Source organism: Nicotiana tabacum, chromosome 17 (assembly GCF_000715075.1).
Source record: "Nicotiana tabacum cultivar K326 chromosome 17, ASM71507v2, whole genome shotgun sequence".
NCBI classification, from domain to species: domain Eukaryota; kingdom Viridiplantae; phylum Streptophyta; class Magnoliopsida; order Solanales; family Solanaceae; genus Nicotiana; species Nicotiana tabacum.
This window is the reverse complement of record NC_134096.1, coordinates 47,178,651-47,200,333: the sequence shown is the minus strand read 5'-3', so window position 1 is coordinate 47,200,333 and position 21,683 is coordinate 47,178,651. Positions and strand designations below refer to the sequence as shown.

Here is a 21,683-nt window from a genome sequence, read left to right as displayed (position 1 = left end):
GGTTATAAGCCTCGGAATGATAAACTTTGGCTACAAAATGCCTGAACCAGTCACAAATTAAATTTGGTATTGAACTCTTTGAAGGTGATTGGCTTTTCCATTGAATGGCTCTGTTGAAGCATTGTACTACTGTCCAAAGATGGATGAAATGAGTTGGATGAAAATCCTCCTCGACGATGAGCAGTAAAGAGTTTTTAGTATTCAGGTATTTGACTTTCCACCATTGACAGCCATTAAAAAGTTTTGAAACTTTGAATTCGAATTTGAGTTTTCAAAAATCATTATTCACACATCTCTTTCTCTCTAAATCATCGGACCTGCGGCGGACCAGGTAAGACCCCCGGCCCCCACCCCACCCCACCCCCTGTCTTCTTTTCCTCTCTTTCTCTCTCTCATGTTTTCTCATTCTTCCCGTTACTTCCCTTTCCCCCCTCCCTTTCTTTCTTGTTTTCTTGTCCCCCCTTTTTGCTCCCCAGATCACCCCCCTCATTTTATTTCCCTTTCCCTTTTCTTCTTCTCCCTTTTTTCTCTCCCCTATACCTCATCTCTTCCACCTCGTCCCCCTATTTTCTGGCGCACTGACCTAGCCTAGCGGCGGCGGAGACTATTTTCTAGCGAGCCTCGGGCGAAGCGGGCGGGAACTTCCAAAACGTAGCTACTGTGGACAACACCTTTCTCAACACTCGTTGTGACTTCATGTTCTATTGTTCTTGCTTAAAATTTACTATTTGTTAATATTAGACTCGTGTGAGTTGGTGCCTCCCGTTTTTCAATTTCCCTTTGTTGTGTTAGTTAAATTGTTGTCAACTTAGTTCGTATTAGTTTATTCACCGTATTAGTGTACCTGTAGTTACAACTTGTCTTCTTCTGGTTTGGTCTGTTATATTGTGCGTGATAGTGATTCTCCTTACTCTGCCGTATGTATAGTGGCTGTGGTCTGGGATGGTCGAGTGAGGTCATGTCCTCGGGGGGAACGGGGGGTGGGGCGGGAGGTAGGGCAGGGGTTAGGGGGTGGGGCGGGAGGCAAGGGAGGTAAAGGGAACAAGGGTGTCTGTAGGTTGATAATTGGGTCATGGAACGTAGGTACATTGACGGGTAAGTCTATAGAGTTGGCGAAGATCCTCCAGAAGAGGAGGGTCAATATAGCGTGTGTCCAAAAGACTAGGTGGGTAGGGTCGAGGGCGAAAGACGCGGACGGGTATAAACTTTGGTACTCAGGAGTCTGGAAAGGTAAGAATGGAGTGGGTATCTTGGTGGATAAGGAACTCAGAGAGTCTGTGGTCGAGGTTAGACGAGTGAATGATAGATTGATGATTATTAAGTTGGTGGTTGGAGAGTGCACCCTAAATGTCGTTAGCGCCTATGCGCCGCATGTGGGCCTAGAAGAGGAGGTTAAATGACGCTTCTGGGAGGGGTTAGATGAGATTGTGCGTCAGGTTCCGCCTACTGAGAAGCTATTCATAGGAGGGGATTTCAATGGGCATATTGGGTCGACTGTAGGCGGTTATGGCGAGGTGCATGGAGGCTTCGGTTTTGGGGAGAGGAACGGATGAGGTACATCGTTGTTGGACTTCGCTAAGGCTTTTGGGTTGGTGATTGTGAACTCTAGCTTTCCAAAAAGGGAGAGGCATTTGGTTATTTTTCAAAATGAGGTGGCGAAGACTCAGATTGACTATCTTCTCCTCAGGAGAGGTGACAGAGGAATGTGCAAGGATTGCAAGGTAATTCCGGGCTAGATACTCGCGACGCAACATGGGCTCTTGGTGATGGACGTTGGTATTATGTTAAAGAGGAGGAAAAAGTCTACTCGAGGAAGTCCGAGAATCAGGTGGGGAACCTTAACTAAGGATAAAGCCCAAGAGTTGGAAGGGCGGTTGTCGGCTACGGCTATAGGAGCTTGGAGGAGCAGCGGTGACGCGAGCACTATGTGGTCAGCGACAACATACTGTATCAGGGAGGTTGCGAGAGAGGTGTTAGGAGTCTCGACGGGCATCTCTGGTGGGCACAAAGGAGACTGGTGGTAGAATGAAGTGGTTCAAGGTAAAGTGAAAGCTAAGAAGGTGGAGTACCTAAAGTTAGTGGGGAGAATAGATGAGGAGGAGAGGCGAGCATGCATGGAGAGGTATAAGACAACTAGGAAGGAGGCTAAGCTGGCGGTCACAAAGGCTAAGACTGCTGCATATGGTCGTATGTATGAGGAACTGGGGAAAAAAGGCGGGGAGAAGAAGTTATTCTGGCTGGCCAAGTTGAGAGAGAGGAAGGCTCGGAATTTGGACCAAGTGAGATGCATCAAGGACGAAGATGGTAGAGTATTAATGGAAGATGCCCAGATTAAGAGGAGATGGCAGACTTACTTTCATAAACTTCTGAATGAAGAAGGGGATTAGGATATTGTGCTAGGCGAATTGGAGCATTCCGAGAGTCACCGTGACTTTGGGTACTGCAGGTGTATCGAGGTTGATGAGGTCGTGGGAGCTATGCGTAAGATGAGTAGGGGCAGAGCGACCAGGCCAGACGAGATTCCGGTGGAATTTTGGAAGTGTGTGTGGAGAGTAGGTTTAGAGTGGTTGACTAGGTTGTTTAATGTTATTTTTAAGGCAAAGAGGATGCCAGATGAGTGGAGGTGGAGTACGGTGGTCCCATTGTATAAGAACAAAGGTGATATCCAGAGTTGTAACAATTATAGGGGTATCAAATTACTGAGTCATACCATGAAAGTGTGGGAGAGGGTGGTTGAAGTGAGGGTAAGGATGATAGTATCTGTATCCAACAACCAGTTCGGGTTCATACCGGGTCGTTCAACTATAGAATCTATACACCTTGTTAGGAGGTTGGTGGAATTGTACAGAGAGAGGAAGAAGGATTTGTACATGGTTTTTATTGACCTAGAGAAAGCGTATGACAAGATTCCTAGAGAAGTTCTCTGGAGATGCCTGGAGGCAAAAGGTGTATCGGTTCCCTATATTATGGCGATTAAGGATATGTATGATGGGGATAAGACTCGGGTTAGGACAGTAGGATGCGACTCTGAGCAGTTTTTGGTTGTAATGGGGTTACACCAAGGTTCTGCGCTCCGTCCGTTCTTATTCGCCCTCGTGATCGACGTGTTAACACACCATATTCAAGGGGAGGTGCCATGGTGCATGCTATTTGCCGATGACATAGTTCTGATTGATGAGTCGCGAGCATGTGTCAATGAGAGGCTAGAGGTTTTGAGACAGACTATTGAGTCTAAGGGTTTCAAGTTGAGCAGGACGAAGACGGAATACCCGGAGTGTAAATTCAGCGCTGAGCCAGGGGAAGTGGGCGTGGATGTGAGGCTTGAATCACAGGTCATCCCGAGTAGAGGCAGCTTCACGTACCTTGGTTCGGTTATCCAGGGGGGAGGGGAGATTGATGAGGATGTAACACACCGTATTTGGGTAGGATGGATGAAGTTGAGGTTAGCATCTGGAGTCCTGTGTAACAAGAGAGTACCACCAATACTCAAAGGTAAGTTCTTTAAAGCGGTGGTTAGACCAGCCATGTTATATGGGGCTGAGTGTTGGCCCGTTAAGAACTCATATATCCAGAAGATGAAAGTAGCAGAAATGAGGATGTTGAGGTGGATGTGCGGACACACTAGGATAGATAAGATTAGGAATGGTGTTATTCGGGAGAAGGTGCACGTGGCTCCCATTGATGACAAGATACGGGAAGCGAGGCTTAGATGGTTTGGACATGTTCAAAGGAGAAGCCTAAATGCTCCGGTACGGAGGTGTGAGCGGTTGGTTGTGGAGGTCACGAGAAGAGGTAGAGGGCGGCCTAAGAAGTATTGGGGAGAGGTGATCAGACAGGATTTGGCGAGGCTCCAGATTTCCGAGGACATGACACTTGATAGGAAGATGTGGAGGTCGAGTATTAGAGTTGTAGGTTAGGATGTAGTTGAGTCTTGACTTACTTCGTACCATTGTAGGACTTGCCACGTAGGGTTTTTGTCTAGGGTAGCTAGTGACAATATTGTGTTTTACTACTTCGCTTTTCAATGCATGTCCTATTTACTAGCTATCGTTTTTGCTTTGCATCTTTCTTCTGCATTTCATGGTGTTCCTATTTTTTCTATGATTGTTGTGGTGATACTAATGTTGTCTCCTCTTGTCGTTTTGTCCTTTTGTTTTCTTGAGCCGAGGGTCTTTCGGAAACAACCTCTCTACTCCTTTGGGGTAGGGGTAAGGTCTGCGTACACACTAACCTCCCCAGACCCCATTAGTGGAATTCTACTGGGTTGTTGTTATTGTTGGGTGTTATTGCAAACAATTGGGAATATTGCTTGGAGTTTATATCTCAATTTTGAGGGTGTTTGGTGAAAATTAGACTTGATTTTGCCTAAATTTCAGATTGAAACTTGAAGAAGAAGAAAAAGAATACATGACATACCATATACTTACGAAATTGTAGTAAAGTTGTAGTATAATTATATGTAAATTATATTCTGTTATAGTTATATATGTAGTTATATATTTTTTATTATTTGAATGTTGTATGAAAGTTGAAAAATAGTTGTATAATGTATGAATCGTTGTATAAAATTTGTATTTAAGTTATCAATACTATCTTTTTGCATAAAGTTGTTGATATGTATCAAAATTTGTCCAAAGATTTTACGAGGTTAATAACTATCGTGCAAGGCTAGTAAAGTATTCTGCTTCACTTGATTGGTTAACTTACCCAATACACTAATCTATCACAAATTAACGAAACCTATTTAAATCAGCACTAAAATGGATACATCGTACTTATAATTAATATTATACAATTTGATGGTACAACAAAATACAAATTTAAAAATAAATTTCGTACAAATTTAATACAAATTGATATATCTACAACAACATACATACTAAAAATAATTTCATACAACTAATTATGTAGTATACACTTATTTACAATTTATCTACAATTTTCATACATTATTTTCACCCAGTTAAAATACATCTACAACATCATACAACTTAAATACAATTTTCATACAAATTTTATATAATATGTATTTTTGTATATTTTGTATCTGATTTGTCTATATTTTGTATGTGGTATGTGTTTCTTTCTCTCTAAAATTTCAATCAAAACTTTCTCTCTTAATACAATTTCGATACATATCAATAACTTTATGTAAAAAAATTGTATTGATAACTTAAATACAAATTTTATACAACGATTCATATATTATACAACTATTTTTCTACTTTTATACAACATTCATATTTTATATATATATATATATATATAACTACAACAGAATACAATTTACATATAATTATACTACCACTTTAATACAATTTCGTAAGTATATTGTATGTCATGTCTTCTTCTTCTTCTTCTTCTTCTTCTTCTTCTTCTTCTTCTTCTTCTTCTTCTTCTTCTAGTTTCAATCTGAAATTCAGCCAAGATCAAGTCTAATTTTCACCAAACATCCTCAAAATTGAGATATAAACTCCAAACAATATTCCCAATTGTTTGCAACAACATCCAATCCAAACAAATAATGGTTTTTGAAAACCCAAATTCGAATTCAAAGCTTCAAAGCTTTTTAATGGTTGTCAATGGTGGAGAGTCAAATACCTTCAAAATTTATTGATTGACAATTTCAATTTGAACACCAATTGTGCAATATGAAAGAAAATTGCTAAGTTAAAACTCTATAATAAAACGATTGAAATCCATTGATGAATTCCATTAAAAATATATACAACATGAAAGGATAAAAAATAGAGGAAATTAGAGAAAGAAAAATTGGGAAAAGAACAGAGAATGAGATATTGAGAGACAGAGAGTGACGGGGAGAGAGAGAGAGAGAGAGAGAGAGAGAGAGAGCGACAGAGAGAGAGCACATGAGGGAGAGAGAATAAGGATGAAAAATAATTGATTCCTTATTCAATTCCTAATATAAAAAGATACTCATTTAATTTCTAAAGTGTATATAATTGGTAAATGTATATGCCTATGTAATTAAATTGAAACTTGAGTAAGGAGGGTAATAAAGTTTAAAATAGTATATAAGAAGGTAAATTATATGAGAGAGAGATACTAGCCGATGGGTGAAGGAAAAGGTGTGATTTTGATCTAGCAAAGAGAGACATGCTAACAGTTAATAAAAAATAAAACCCTAAATTAAAGGAGAGAGAGGATAAGCATTAGCTTTTTAAGGTTTGTCTAAATATACTTATTAAATTGTTTAGAAGAGTTAAATCGGATAGTTTAAAAAAAGTAGGGCTTTTTTCGGTTTATTGCTAACATGAGCTGCTATTCTAGTTAATTGTTCTAATACCGCTTCACTGGGCTCAATTCTTCATTTTGCCAACTGTTTATATCTTAATTTGAAAAGAGACTAATTGTATGTGATCCCTTTCTCGTGGAAACTCCGCCTAATTATTATTTTACAAACTAGATGGGCGGTGCTAAAAGATAACCAAGAGAAATTAGTGCTGAGAATTTGTACATCTATCAATCGTTTAGCAAGGCTGCTTTGAAAGGAACCTTATTTTTTCGTAATAAGAAATTTAGATATTATCATAATAAAAACTTAATAGCCATTACAAAATATTCCTTATTGTTGGGATATATACTATTAACCATGGGTTTGGTTTAGATATAGTATTTATTATGAAATAATTGTTTATTCAGTTTTAATAAAGTTTTAAATAGATCATATATTAGTATGTGTCCTTTACTTATATAGTAGATGATTTAGTGTATAGAGTTTAGCTTCTACACGGAAGATTAATTCACATGCAGTAAATAAAATATATTTAAATGCAAAACCTACTCAATAAGTATCTTCCTTTCTTTCAGATGCTTCTTCACTTGTCAACTTTAGGATCGAGCTTATTCCGTAACTAAAAGAATTAGAAAGACGATGAGTACGCAAGCTACACAAAAAATAGGGTGCAATAACTACTATAGCACATTATAAATTATTTCTATTTAAAAAAGGTAAGACAAAGGTAGTTTATTTCCTTCAGTTGATTATCAAATGTTAAGTTAATGCAAATCAAAACACAAGCACATGTAAGAAGCCATTTGCAAAGAAGACACTGAAAGATACATTTGACAGAGGTTATTAGTTTATGCTTACGGGAATAAGCCAATTTCTAAAATGAAACTGACAAAGTGCACTGTCATTAAACAACACATGTATACAAAATGATGTTAGCTGCTCTACGCAAACTCAAAAGAGAAATTAGCATATAGTATTCCTCCAAAATGAATAAAAAGAAAAAAATATCAACCAGGACCAGGAGGGCCCAAAGTACTGATCATCCTCGACTCTGATTTTCCATTGATACTTGTTATGGACGTCGGCCCGGGTTACCGCCGGGTATTCTATCAAATTCTATTTCAGCTGCTGTGAAGCCAAGGAGCTTTGGGAGGTTGAGTCCCTGCGTAAATGCCTAAACGGCCTAATCATTCGTAATCGAAGGCAGATCCATTCGTTCCATTTGAAACCTCGACACGAATTCCCTGAGCATTTCGTTATCTCTTTGTTTTACTTTGAAAAGATCCGATTTTCTGGTCTCGACCTTGATGGCTCCGGCGTGTGCTTTTACAAAAGCATATGCAAGAATAGTAAACAAATCAATAGAATTAGGGGGTAAATTATGATACCATATTATTGCTCCTTTTGACAGGGTTTCTCCGAACAGTTTCAACAAAACCGACTCGATTTCGACATCTTCTAAGTCGTTTCACTTGATGGAACACGTGTAGGAGGTCACGTGCTCGTTTGGATCCGTGGTTCCGTTATACTTCGGAATTTCGGGCATACAAAACTTCTTTAGAATTGGCTTCGGTGCCGCGCTCGGAGGGAAAGGCTTTTGGACAAATTTCTTGGAATCCAAGCCTTTCAATATCGGGGGTGCTCCTGAAATTTGATTAACTCTAGAGTTATAGGTCTCCGCTTTTTTGTCATTAGCTTCAGTCTTCTTCTCCCCCGATTCCACCTGCTTTGTTAGTTCCTCAAGCATCTTTATTATTTGGGGGTTGGTCCCGGGCTCAACTTCACCCAGCCTTCCCGTGACTTGTTCATTTCTTCGGGCATTTTTCAGGTATTGTTCGGGCTCAACTTTGCTAGGGGCGCGACTTTGGTTCTGCAACTGGGCTATCGCCATTTGTTGAGCTTGTAATATTTCGAAGATCACCTGCAGGTTAATCCCGTCGCCTTCACCATCGTGCATACCCCGAGCTGTTAGTCGGGCTCCTCCGCAAACGCTGTTCTCGGGGTTGGTCGGCAGGTTTGCATCTATGGCCACATGTGAGTTGGCATCGAACGGGTCCACAACTGGGACTCTGTTGGGGTCAACAGGGGCACCTCATTGCTAGATACTATATTGTTGTTCTCTCCCTGGAGGCCAGACTCAGCATCAATATTCAAGTGAGCAGGTTGAGAGTTTGACATTCTTAAGTTGACCTAAAATTAAAATCTCAAATAACAAGCATAAAACAGAGTGCGTTACGGAAATTTGTATCAAATTACCACTATTATCCTTAGCCTCACGGTGGGCGTGAAACTATTTACCCTTAAAAATGGATAACAATTGAATTTATACGCGGTTTTAAGAATATGTGGACTAATTCAATACAAGTGATTAATAACGTTAAATGAGCAGATTAAAGATAGAATAAGTGTCCAAACCAGTTGTAAGACCGGGTTCGTACTCGGTTGTGATCCAAACAATTAGCCTGCCTTCGATTTGGAATCAAACCCTTATGAAGGGCTATGAACAAAGCTAAGAACTTAGAATAGTCTTTAGAAGCAGAGAAAACAAATGTATATTGCCTTGATATGTGTGCTACAATGTGTCTAATGAATAATCAGCTTCCCCTTTATATAGTAGGGAAATTTTACCCTAAGTACAACTCTAAAAAAGGTAAAAATCTTCGTCTTCGCTAATCATTGATCTACGAGTGATATGGGTCGAGATTCACGCCGTGACATCCGGTCGGATACAGATATCATGGACCTTTGTTAATCGTGTGTGGTCGTTCGGTAATGCTCTCTGAGGTCCCGGAACTCGAACCGGACCTAGGGGCGTGGTCTAAATGACTCCGAGAGCAGGTGGTTTGCTCGGGCCTTGATGCGAGAGACTCCTGGCTTCGAATCCGATTCCTTGCAGTTATGTCCTTGCTTCGTTTGCCTCACCGGGAAATCGGGGTGCTCACTACCCCCGGTTTTACCCGTATACAAGGCTAACAACAAAGTCACTTAACTATGCTTATAACACTTAGAAGGTCACTCAACTAGATTTCTCAAACTTTTTTTGATTGCCAAATACTTATTTTATCCTCTAAATTATCAACTTTTGTCTTCTTTTTAGTTTTGTTCAACTTTTTAATATTATAATTTTTTCTCTTTTTAATTTATATTATGGACTTTCCCATAGAAAAAATAACTTTTATTTATAAAATAAAAAATAAAATTAGTATTTAAGCATATATAATGTCTGAATAATAAAATATTGAGCATAGTAAAAAAAATTAATTAATAATATGTGGATATAGAGAATGAGAAAAAATACTGTAGTACAATTAGAGAAAGAGAATGAGAGGAAAATTAAGAATGGGCAAGGAATTGATGGCAAGATTCAATGCATGAAAGTCCACCATTCATTTGCCATCAACACAAATATGTTTCCTTTAGCCTGAGGCTTGGAAGAAGAGGTAGAGTCAGCCATATAAAAAGAGTACTGTGCGAAATCCAAATAGAAAGAGCTGCAATTGAGAAATGGAAAAATGCCCATAAGAAATGATTTAAAAGATCTCGCGCTTGTTTGGTTTTCTCAACTTCTTAATCATACCATGTATTTTATGATTTTTTTTTAACAATTAACCTAAATACTCGTTAATACAATCACGTAAACTTAAAATACTCGTCTGACGTACAATATATGTATATAATTATGTATAATCTATGAAAAGTAAATAATAAATCCGGCGAGCTATATGGGTAAAGATCCCGTAGTTATATGGTTAATAACTACATGGCTTAGAACCGGGGAAGTGCACAATATACAATTTTGGGTTACTATTTAAGCTGTACTCGAAGTTGATTATTATTATTAGTATTTTTTTTTAACAAATTTACCCACTTCATAAAACAATTCAGAATTTGTATATGAAGTTACAAATTTAGGTTCAGAATCGGATCTGAAGTTTCTTCTATTATTTTAAAGTATAACTTCAAAATCAAATATGACGTTTTCTATTGTTTCACTTAAAGTGCAACTTCAGAATCGGGATCTGAAGTTCTTATCACTTCGTCCAACTTCAGAATCGGTACCTGAAGATCTTATCGCTTCAAAGTGCAACTTTAGATAATAAGAACTTCAGAATAGAAGTTGAAGTTCATGGATATTGTTTGGCATTCAAAGGTGACAGCTGAATTGGTAAGCTTCGGCTTAGAGAAATTTAAACTCGGACATCGTTACTAGGTCTGTCGACTTCGAATTTAGTAATTTTTATTTAAAAAAAGAAAAATTGTTGAGGATTTGTTGTCATAGTCGCGATTGGAATGTATGTTGGAAATTTGAAAATAGTGACTTAGCATAGTCGTGATTTGATGTTTTATCCTATTCCTATATATGCATTATATAATTACATATATATAGTTTCCAAAATGGTGAACTCATTATATTCTCCATCTTGGATACGGAAAGTGCGATTCACATAAATCTTTTTCATATCAAAATCAAATTAGGTTCCTATATTTTTAGGCATTCAGTTTTCCTTACGTAAACGACATTATATTTTGTTAACAGAAGAAGTTGAAGAACCACTGCTCTTACGTAGGTGGCAAGAGGAAACCACACCAACGAATATTTATCTCACCCAATCTGTTTACATGTCGGACGACAGATTCTACGAATAAAGAAATTTCAAAACTTATAGGAAATTGGAATAGTGTCGAGTTTCAAGATCAACGCTACTTCTATAACAGAAAATACAATGAGGCAGGTGCGTCATCTCATTAAACATGATTCTAACAAGGGACGTCGAAATTAAAGTTGGAGGTATGTGTGGATTTAGAATTGGTGAATGTTTGTATGGGAAGGAATTTGGTTCCAGAAGAAGAAATAACGTTATCACATCGTATGGTGCCAGCTAGTAAGTCATCAATGAAATTACTTGACGATGAATGTGTAGTGTGTTTAGATAAACTTGTGAAGAAATCTGATGATGATGAGGCTCTTTGCATTACCAAGTAGTCATTATTGCCCTATTTGTCGCTTTGAGATGCCCACGGAACAAGATTAGAATTTTAATTTACTTCGTTTTGAGACTGATTAAAAAGAAAATTGGAGTTGTAAGGGTTGATACATAAAATAATGAATCCTAAATCAAATATTTGAGAGCTCAACGCCACTATTCTCGAACAACTTGGAGTCAGAGCCTTTTCACAGAATACTGTACCCATATATATAAAACAATGAGAGCAATAGGGTCTGTTTAATATCCAAAATTGTCTACACAATAAAAAAGAAATTCTAAACCAACAAAATGGTTGGCTTCCTAAATACCGAGGGATTATCAACACAAGTACTTAACAGTGTAATTGAAATAAGGGAAATCACTCCTATTATTAGATTATCTCCAGGGCAAGTTATTAGCAACTACAGGAGTACTATTATTTGAAGTTTCAACAAGCTGATTATGAGGGCTCACAGGCTCACCACTGGACTCGCTTACAGTTCCGAGTGATGATGGGCTTTTAGCCGCTGATGCTCCAGAGACCATTGTGGATGGCGTACCAAAAGCATCAGAATGATCCAATTTTAACTGCTTTTGACCTTGCATAGTGAAACTACCAACAATAACCTGCAACAAAAGATGATGACATTCTTCTTTTGACAATTCTGAATATCAAAGGAAATAAGAGACTATCACAAACAGAATGTAAGGAGAGGAAAGCTAGGAATTAAGTACCAAAGATTTACAACATAATTAATTCAGAATATATGGAGTTTAATTTAAAGTCATGTAACACCTGTACAGCGGATGCTGCTGTAAGAACTCCTGCCACACCACCACCCAGAACATGGCCATCTGGTCCAGCTAGTAACACACTCAAACCACCTGTCCTGCTGCGCTCACCACCAGTTTCCGAGAGAAGAAAGTAACCAGACAGAGACAGGATCTCGAACTGTCCCTGAGGAAGTAGCAAGTAATAACGCCTTAAGAACGGAAAAAATACATCTTCAAAGCCGTGGGAAGAATAAAGCAACTGTGAATTATTTCCACTGGGCATTTGAAGCAAAGTGTTTAACACTTCACTCAAAGTGATTCACATCTGACTAAAAAGACACAACACAGGTCAGCCATAGACCATTTTTTTTAATTTAAAAAACAGGTCAACGGTAGACTCACCTTTGAAATTTGTGTGGCAAGTTCATATCATGCTTAATATATCAAAGCTATGTCCATCGCTAACGTATATTAATAAGATACTGTTAACTGCAAAAAATTAGTATAAGCTGCACAAGGCAATACGAACCTCATATGTTACAGTTCCACCAGATATTGCTGCTTGCTGAAGTGTCACATTAGATATGGAGCCATTTGCTGACAGAATGCAGACGGCTTGTGAGGTACTATGAGAGAATGACATCAGTTTTGCCAATACATCCTGAGAAGAAAAAAGAAAATAAACTGGATCTTCAAACATATAAAAGCAACTAATTTTAGAGTTATAGTATAAGGAGAATCACAAATACTCCCTCTGTCCCACTTCATATGACACCTTTTTCATTTGGGACATTCTGAAGTGTTTGAGATGATTCAATTTCTATACAACTTTCACAACTTCCAGGAACTCAAAATTCATTAATTTATTAAAATTTTAAACTTTTATGTAATGTTTTCTCTATAAAATTCACTTTAAAATTACTTTCTTTTTTCCCCCTGTTGTTCGGACCAACTTGCGTGCACCTTGACTATTCTACCAGATACCTACATCTTCCCACCAATATAGATACCGGGTATTTCTGTCCACCAAAACTTAGACAGATGACACGAAATCACCTAGCATTTTGGTCTCTGTTGACAATCTAGCATCATTGTGCTACATAAAACCGAATCTCCGCAAAGGCCAAGAAGATTAGACTTGGATGCTGGAAAAAAGAAGAAGCCATCCTTGGTTATCTGGTCCGTTGTTTATGTTTAAAAGGATCACTAAATTTAATAGTCAGACAGTTTAAGAAAATAAAGTGGGACGACTCCAAACAAGTGGAAGATAATATCCAAATTTGTTGGATGACCTGTCCTTACATAAATTTTTTTCTCCTTGTTCTCTTCACATTTTTATTATTTGAACTGGAATTCCACGAAGAGTTATATCACACGGAGCTTTAGTTCCTGATTATAGATTTGGTATCCAGATTTGAAGACCATCCTATCTGGAATACTGGGGGTGTTTAAGGAAAACAGACTGAAACAACACAAAAATAAGGGGACCACCAAGTACTGGCTCGATAATAAAACAAGAGGGTCCGCTAATGGTTATCTCCGGTGAATAATTTAGCAAACATTCATGCAGAACCGCGCATGCGCGCGCGCGCGCGCGCACACATAAAAGACGACAAAATGTAATGTTCCTGATAGATAAAGAAAGAAAGAATACTGGTGTAAAGACTACAAACTCTGTTAACTAGGACAAAACTACAATCAGGAAGTAAAAGATTAGTCCTAACAGATCAAAATAAACACGTTAAATGAATTTCAACTCTTAAAAGTTTAGTCAGAATATTATTGATAGTAAAAGAGCGTCAAACATTGTAAGATGTACAAAACAGAAATTTTGCTGAAGAAATTGGGATTTAGGAGTATAATACTGTTATATTTTTAAGGCAACTATAAAGTATCAGTAAAGCATTCAGCATTGAAGCTTTATTAGCATGTAAAACATCAATTTTACGCAAAAAAGAAAAAAAGAAGAAGAAGAGAAGAACAGAGGACACCTTCAACTTGTACACACCGTTATCTTACTAATTCACCAAGAAAACAATACATTACTTAAAAAACTAATATATGTGCTGAAAAATATGTTTATGAAGTTTGTATGGAAGCAGAATATACTAAGAAATCAAAGCAGGCATATATTCAGGTTAAAAGGAAAGCAAACAAAATACAAACATAAAGTAATAATAGAAACAACAACATCCAACGTACTTCAACAGAAAATAAATAGTGGGCCAGGGAGGTCACAAAAGCATCTGTAAGGGAATAAACTAGGTGGTACATTACCCCTCTTATTTAATTTACAAACAACAACAACAACAATAACAACAACAACCCAGTATAATTCTACTAGTGGAGTCTGTGGAGTGTAGTGCGTATGCAGACCTTATCACTACCCTGGGGTAGAGAGGCTGTTTTCAATAGACCCTCGGCATACTTCCCTCCAAGAACTACCCACCTTGCTCTTGGGGTGACTCGAACTCACAACCTCTTGATTGGAAGTGGAGGGTGCTTACCATCGTAGCAACCCACCTTGTCAAAAGAGAGAAAGACCGTTCAGCTACTTTCTTATGTCGAAAGCTATATTTAATGACAAAATCTAAACGCTTACATAGTCAGACAACAAGAAGCTCCCTAAATTCGTAACTTCTATAGTCAAATGGAAAGTACATTCGAGAATTTAACTCAGAAAATCAGCTTCTTCTGTTCTCTTTTCTTAAAATTAATCTAGGATTAAATGAGTATGGACATGAAGCAATGACAAATAAAACAACAAGCAAGGCTCATACCATCCCTCTCCAATCTACTAACAAATGAATAAAATGGAAAAAGGAAAAAGAAGAGCAATACACGCACTGAGACAGAGAGATAAAACAACAAATTAAGGCCGCACCTCCCCTGCTCTTAATGTGATAACATGGGGTCTAAATCCAATCCCTGCACCTGCTGATCCTGCAAATAATATCTTATCAGTAACTCAAGTTTTAGTAAAATGAAAACAGCAAAGCAGCTGAGCATAAATTGTCAGCATTCAATCACATCAAATACCAAAAGCATGAGACTAAAAAGAATGTTTGTTTGTGTTAGGATCGGAAAATCGGATAGTGCGGAATTTAGTCAAACAATGTTATAATGACAACAACAAAGACAATGCAAGTTAATAATAACGGCAATTAAAAAAGATAAAGAAAACACAAATTTAACGTGGTTCGGTTAAGATGACCTACGTCCACAAGCGGAAAATGAGCAATTTTACTATACCAACAAGAGTACAAAATTAGAGTAAATACTCTAATTAGTCCCAAATACCCCAAGAGAATAACTCACAAGATCACTCTAAAAAAATAATTCACACAAGTGTTTTCCAACACTCACTCTCTTACAAAACACTCTATAATAAAATAAAGGAGGAGAAAGAAAGATAAGAGTGAAAAGCTCTTGAATTGATGTGTTTACAAATGGGGAGAAACTCCTCTATTTATAGCAAGAAATCTTTGGCCTAATAGTGGATATTATGTCATGGCAAATGTCATGAAAACTTGGTCTACATATTTTGTTATAGTGGATATTATGTCATGACAAATATCATGAAAATTTGGTCCACAAATTTGGTTATAGTTGATATTATGTTATGACAAATGTCATGAAAATTTGCCCCCACTTGAAAAGAAGCCAAATTAATGGCCATATTACAGTTTGCTTGAAGTCCAAATTAAAAGAAAAGTAGCAGGAAAGCCAAGAATTTTTAGAGTTTTTTCCCATGAGTAACTTAGGCAAATTAGCACAGAAGAAAACAGAAAAATTAAATTTTCAAAGTTGAATACACAGCCTTAGCAAATCATAATCACTTTTGTTAGCACTGACTTCCGCTGCAAAATGACTCTAATAAATAGAATGCATCCCCTTTTTTCAAATGGCCAGTAATGCTAGCCAGATAACCAAAAGAATTAAAAATTAAGCATCATAGAATGATTTCTTGACACAGGAAGATAACAGAAGGATAACCAGAAAAAGAAAGAATACAATCATTTTGTACTGCATAATTTATGAAGCAGATATAACCATTTCTGCAGAAGAAATTTTAACAATGAAAGGGTTCCTCCCTCTATCTAGGTAAGTTAGAATGTGACAAAATCAACAAGAATTGTGAACTGAAAAGCAAGGGTTCATCTTGTGCATGAAGTCCTCCCCCCTAGTGCGAGGTAGGGGAAGAGTGGAGATGTATGGACTAGAGATGGATCCAAAATTTAAGTTCTGATTCAATATTTATGTTCTCACTAATGAAATCATTGCTCTTTTGCAATTAAGTCTTCTAAACTTATTATTGGTGAAATTTTAGTGATTTTGACATATAATTTATGTCCCTTTTTTTTTTTTTTTGATTAGGTATAATTTTTGTCCATTATAAAAAAAATATTGGTTTCAGTTGACGATCACACTGCACCCGTCCTCTTGCCTTTTTGCAAAGAGACGGTCTCTACGTATAAGTCACATAAGAAGTAACTCCATCACCGTTGCGCCAATGCTTGTATTTAGCAAATCATTAGCGTCATTAATGGTATTTTTATTATTTCTTTTTCTTGTTTCCTCTTATATCAATTGAATAATTGATGGACAAAAGTGAGTCTTTGTAGTATAATATATACAATTGAAAGCAAAGGAAAGAGAGACAAGCTAAAAGAATACTAGTGATCATAAAATTAGATAAGCAATAATTAAATAGTATACATGTGAAGAGATATCAGCTATTTATATAAACAATTGAAAGCCAAGGAAAAGCTTAAAAGAATATTAGCGATTTATAATATAATAAAATAAAAAGCAACAATTAAATAATATACATGTGCAGTCTGCAGAGACATATATTATATATAGAGCTGTATATTACCTAAGTCACCAAATTGCTGTTTACGCCCAGAACCAGGTCCAGGTGGTCTCCCCCTGCCCTTTTTCACTCCCTCCGGCGGCGAAAATCCACCGCCGGACTGCGCTGCCGACAATGACTGAGGAGAGATTATACCATCAGGAGGAGCATACTTCCTTGGCCTTCCGCGCTTTCTTTTAGCCGGCTCAATTGAAGTAATAGGGTCCACACTCACCGGTGTAACTGCCGTAATCACTGACGTGTCTCCGTCACCGGCAACGGGAAGAGAAACGCTATCGGCGGGAACTTGATAAGTTTCCGTCGGAGAAGGTGAGGAGGAAATTGGCGGCATTAGAGGGTAGTACGGTTCCGTACTACCTTCAGACGCGACGGATGATTGCATAGGGGCGTGAACTCCATTGGATTCTGCAAACGACATTCTCCTGCTATTTTACTTTTACTGAACCACTTTGTTTTTACCTGTCGGTAATTGTTGGGAATTGTGAAATAAAGTTTTTATTGCTTCGCGGTAAATATATATATTTCGTGAGAACCCTAATGTGAAAACACCGGAAAAATCTCTTTAATTAGATTCAGATATGAAAAAGGAAAAAACAGATCACAGATTTATAATTCTCGAAACAATTTCTTTAAATAAAAAGATCAATAGACAAATTTCTTTTTCTTAGATATTGAATGTAAATTTAGAGGAAACGTGGCCTAGCACACAAACACATTCTATGGTCCATGTAAGTATCAATAAAGGTTTAGACTAGGGCTGCTTTAACGGGCGACAGTTATTAACTCTTAACGGTTTAGTTTATTGGTTATCAGTTTTTAAATGTATTGATCCGCCCGATAAAATATCGAGCAGATTGTTATCGATTTAGCTATTATCGGGTGATTATCGGACGGTTATCGGTTTAGTTTCAGTTGATTGAAATTTAACATACTTCAACACAGTGTTGGGGAGTACATCCCCGAGACAACAATATAATCAACATTTCTCATACATATATATCAACTAAATTACACCATGAGGCCATATTACTAGAATCAAATACTCGATATCAAAAGAGAAGTAATCTATAGAGATCCTCACTGTACCCATGATGAAAGATTACTTTGGGCGAAATACCTTATTGGAAAATAAACTGACAATACTTCTTTTATCTTCTCATACTACATTCAAGTGGATGATAAGGGATTGAGAAGTGCACAACATAATACATCAACAATATCATTTGAACAGATTTCTTACTGTTTAAGAAGATGACAAACTGTTAAAAAATAAAAACACAACTTGGTTAAGATTGAACTTAATGTCAGTAGTTCAACACATCCCTTCAATCCAAAAATAGGCCGCTGAATATTCTTTCTGGTACCTGAGTATGGGTTTTCATAAGAAACTCCAAGATCATACAACAGAACAAAGTTAAAATTGGGCATTGGAAACTCTTCGCATTAAGCGCATTGTATTATCTACGCTGTAGTCAAAATCAGGATGTTCTGATTAACCCTTTACTATTCTCTGAAAACCCCATCCTCTCTTTGTCGCTTCTTATTTCTCCAAACATGGCAATTACATCTATCAAAAATCAAAATGAGTTTAGAAATCAGATATCCTGTCAAACAAAGTAAACCATATGGAAGGAATATGACTGATGCACATCCATAATTCGAATTCTTACTAGATATATTAACACTACACGTCAATTACGGAAGGGTCTTTTCCATCGCTAGCTAAATTTGAAGAAAAAAATTAAAATAATGAGTCGTGCATATCCACAACATTTATATACAACAAATATAGTAACAATATTATTACCTTGTTCAAGCTGCTCGAATTTATCAAGATCTTCCTCAACACTAACAGGTTGTTTTAATTTTTCATTTCGAAGCCAATCTTGAAGACACACTAGAGCTTGCACCAATGTAGGAGTTCATGAACTCCTAAATGAATCAAGAAGACGTCCTCCCGTACTAAACGCACATTCGGATGCCACACTTGAAACCGGAACATCTAATACATCACGAGCCATCTCCGCAAGAACGGGAAATCTAGTTGAGTTCAATTTCAACCAAAGAAGAACAACAAATTCTTTAGTGTCATCCTCAGATTTTTCACCAAAATATTATCTAACTCTGTTCTAGTATCCACACCTCCACTCCTACTTATATATTTTTTTATATCTTGCATGAGTGATTCTAAAAGTCCTGTATTTTGGGTGCTTACTTGACTGCCAGAAAGCCCGGAAGTAGAAGTGTCAAATGAAGAACAATCTAAAGATGAAGCAAGCACGACACCTTTTGGGCTGGACTTTACATACTCACTAAATAATGGAGTCATGTACTTCTTCACTTCTACTTGTATAGTTGCCCCCAGATCTTGACCAAACATCTTTACAAGTGCATAGCCAACTGATTCGAGCTTGTAACATGGATCCAAAATACATGAGATAAAAATTATCTTGTTCATTTTCCCTGGATCACCCCAATACTTATCAAACTTTTCTTTCATCTTCTTTGCCATTTCACTTAAAATTGTATCTTCATTTGCTATCAATTGCTTCAAATAAACAACAACCGCACAAATTTCAAGAAAATGAATATTCGATGTAACATAACGTGATCCAGACATTTTCAAAGTAAGAAGATAAAATATTTCAAGAAACTTTGTAATTCTTTTTACACTCTCCCAATCACTACTCAAAAGTTCACCTGTAGGAATTTCAACTTCAATATAAGAATGCTCAAGATAATGTCTCAGGCCTATTTCACTAGAAGTATAATGTGAAAATGCACTTTCAAATTTAACAACCCTACACAACATCAAGTAGGTGGAATTCCACCTAGTTGGAACATCTAAGCATAAAGTTGTTTTTAAAATTGAGTTGTTCATCATCAAAATATTCTTGAAACCTCTTCAACCTCGTAGGAGACTGCCTAACATATCTCACTGCATGCCTAACACGTTCAATAGACACTGAAGATTCTTTTAAACCATCCTGGACCACAAGATTCATGATGTGAGCCATACATCTCACGTGAAGGTGATTACCGTTCATCAAATTAGTTCCCATTTTTGTTAATTGCTTAGACAATTCTTTTACTGTCACATCATTTGAGCTTGCATTATCAACTGTGACAGTGAAGATCTTATTTATCCCCCACTCACGTAAGCACCTACAAATACCATTTGCCATATCTTCGCCTTTATGACTAACAATAGGACAAAAATTAATTATTCTCTTATGCATATTCCATTCACTATCAATCCAATGGGCAGTGATACACATGTAATTGATTCTTTGTATAGAAGTCCAGGTATCAGTGGTAATACATACTCTTTGTTTCGTTTCTATAAAAGACCTCTTCAACTTTTACTTTTCTTCATTAAAAAGATCAAAATAATCCCTAGTTACAGTACTACGGGAAGGGATACGAAAATAAGGTTGCGCCACTTTCATAAAGTCTCTAAAACCTTCTTTTTCAACAAAGCTGAAAGGAAGCTCATCAACTATTACCATACGACATAACGCCTTCCTACACTTTTCTTGATCAAATTTTCAAGTAACAACAACGAAGTCACCCTTGTCACGCCCCAAAACCAGGGAGCGTGACTAGCGCTCAACCGAGTGAACCCGACCGAGCAAGACTGTTAGATTTTCTTCTACCCAACTCATCCATGAATGGAGATAATACATATTTTTATTAATTAGACTAAAAGGTGTTCATGTCCAAAATACCAATTCATTACCAATAGTTCCCTCATTTTAAAGTCTTAAATAGAACAAGTAATACAACCACAACACAACATAGTTTGACTTTCCCAGCACCAATACACAACCCACACTATGTCTACGGAGTCTCTAATAGATACAAAAGAGTACTATGATAATGCCGACAATAAGGCCCCGACTATACCTCAAACACAATACACGATAAACAAAAGATACATGACCCCGAAATGTAGTGGGGCTCACTAAGTCAGCCGGGAAGAGGATGTACGCTATCACTGATCAATGTCTCCGGCTAACGAACCACCTTCATCCATTGAAGATGCAGCGCCCCCGGCAAAAAAGGGACGTTAGTACATATGGAATAGTACTAGTATGAATGACAAACACCCTCTCAATAGAATAATAAATAATACAACAAGAATATCATAATATCAATGGAAGTCTTAAACAACATCAAACCTCAATTAAGGATCAAGACAGTGTTCAAATTGATTTCCATATCTCACATTGGGAGATTTTTAGTATCGATATAATTCACAATACCATTATTCACAATACCAATACCACCGAACTCTTAGCACGGAGTCCGATCACGATCTGATTAGCTAGGATATCTCATTAGAGACATCAACCACAATTACTTTCAATATCAATACCACTGTCTTTAACATAGAGTCTGATCACGACCCGATCGGCTAGGCTATACATTAGGGACATCGACCACAATCACAATTTCAATTACAATTTCTAGCACAATCACCACCATGTATGCGACATGGTATTTGATCACAACCCGACCGGCTAGGCTGTCTTATTCGAGACATCAACCTTTTTATATCAATCGTCGCATTTCATATTACTTTCACTTCTTTTCATTTCATTGGCACTAATGGCCAAAATTATAAGATCATTCTTGGAACGTTGGCCGTATTTAGTATTTCATGCTCACCTTTTTACTTTCTAACATCAGCGTCATCAACAACAACAACAACAATTCAAATCAAGGCATGTAGTACATAAATGAGCAATTAAGGATCTAAGGCACATAGAGATTCTTCACAAAATTTGGCATAATAGCCTTCGTTTGA

At 37.2% G+C, this 21,683-nt stretch overlaps 1 protein-coding gene across 1 annotated transcript; it reads right to left on the bottom strand.

The window, feature by feature from the left end:
- Nucleotides 1–11,587: 11,587 nt before the first annotated feature.
- On the bottom strand, nucleotides 11,588–17,516 carry LOC107812271 (AT-hook motif nuclear-localized protein 10). The gene is made up of 5 exons (XM_016637334.2): nucleotides 16,877–17,516; nucleotides 14,882–14,940; nucleotides 12,527–12,658; nucleotides 12,020–12,181; nucleotides 11,588–11,850 (listed from the first exon to the last, which is right to left on the bottom strand). The coding sequence occupies exons 1-5, from the start codon at nucleotides 17,289–17,291 to the stop codon at nucleotides 11,620–11,622; spliced, it is 999 nt and encodes a 332-aa protein (XP_016492820.2). The 5' UTR covers nucleotides 17,292–17,516; the 3' UTR covers nucleotides 11,588–11,619.
- Nucleotides 17,517–21,683: the final 4,167 nt, after the last annotated feature.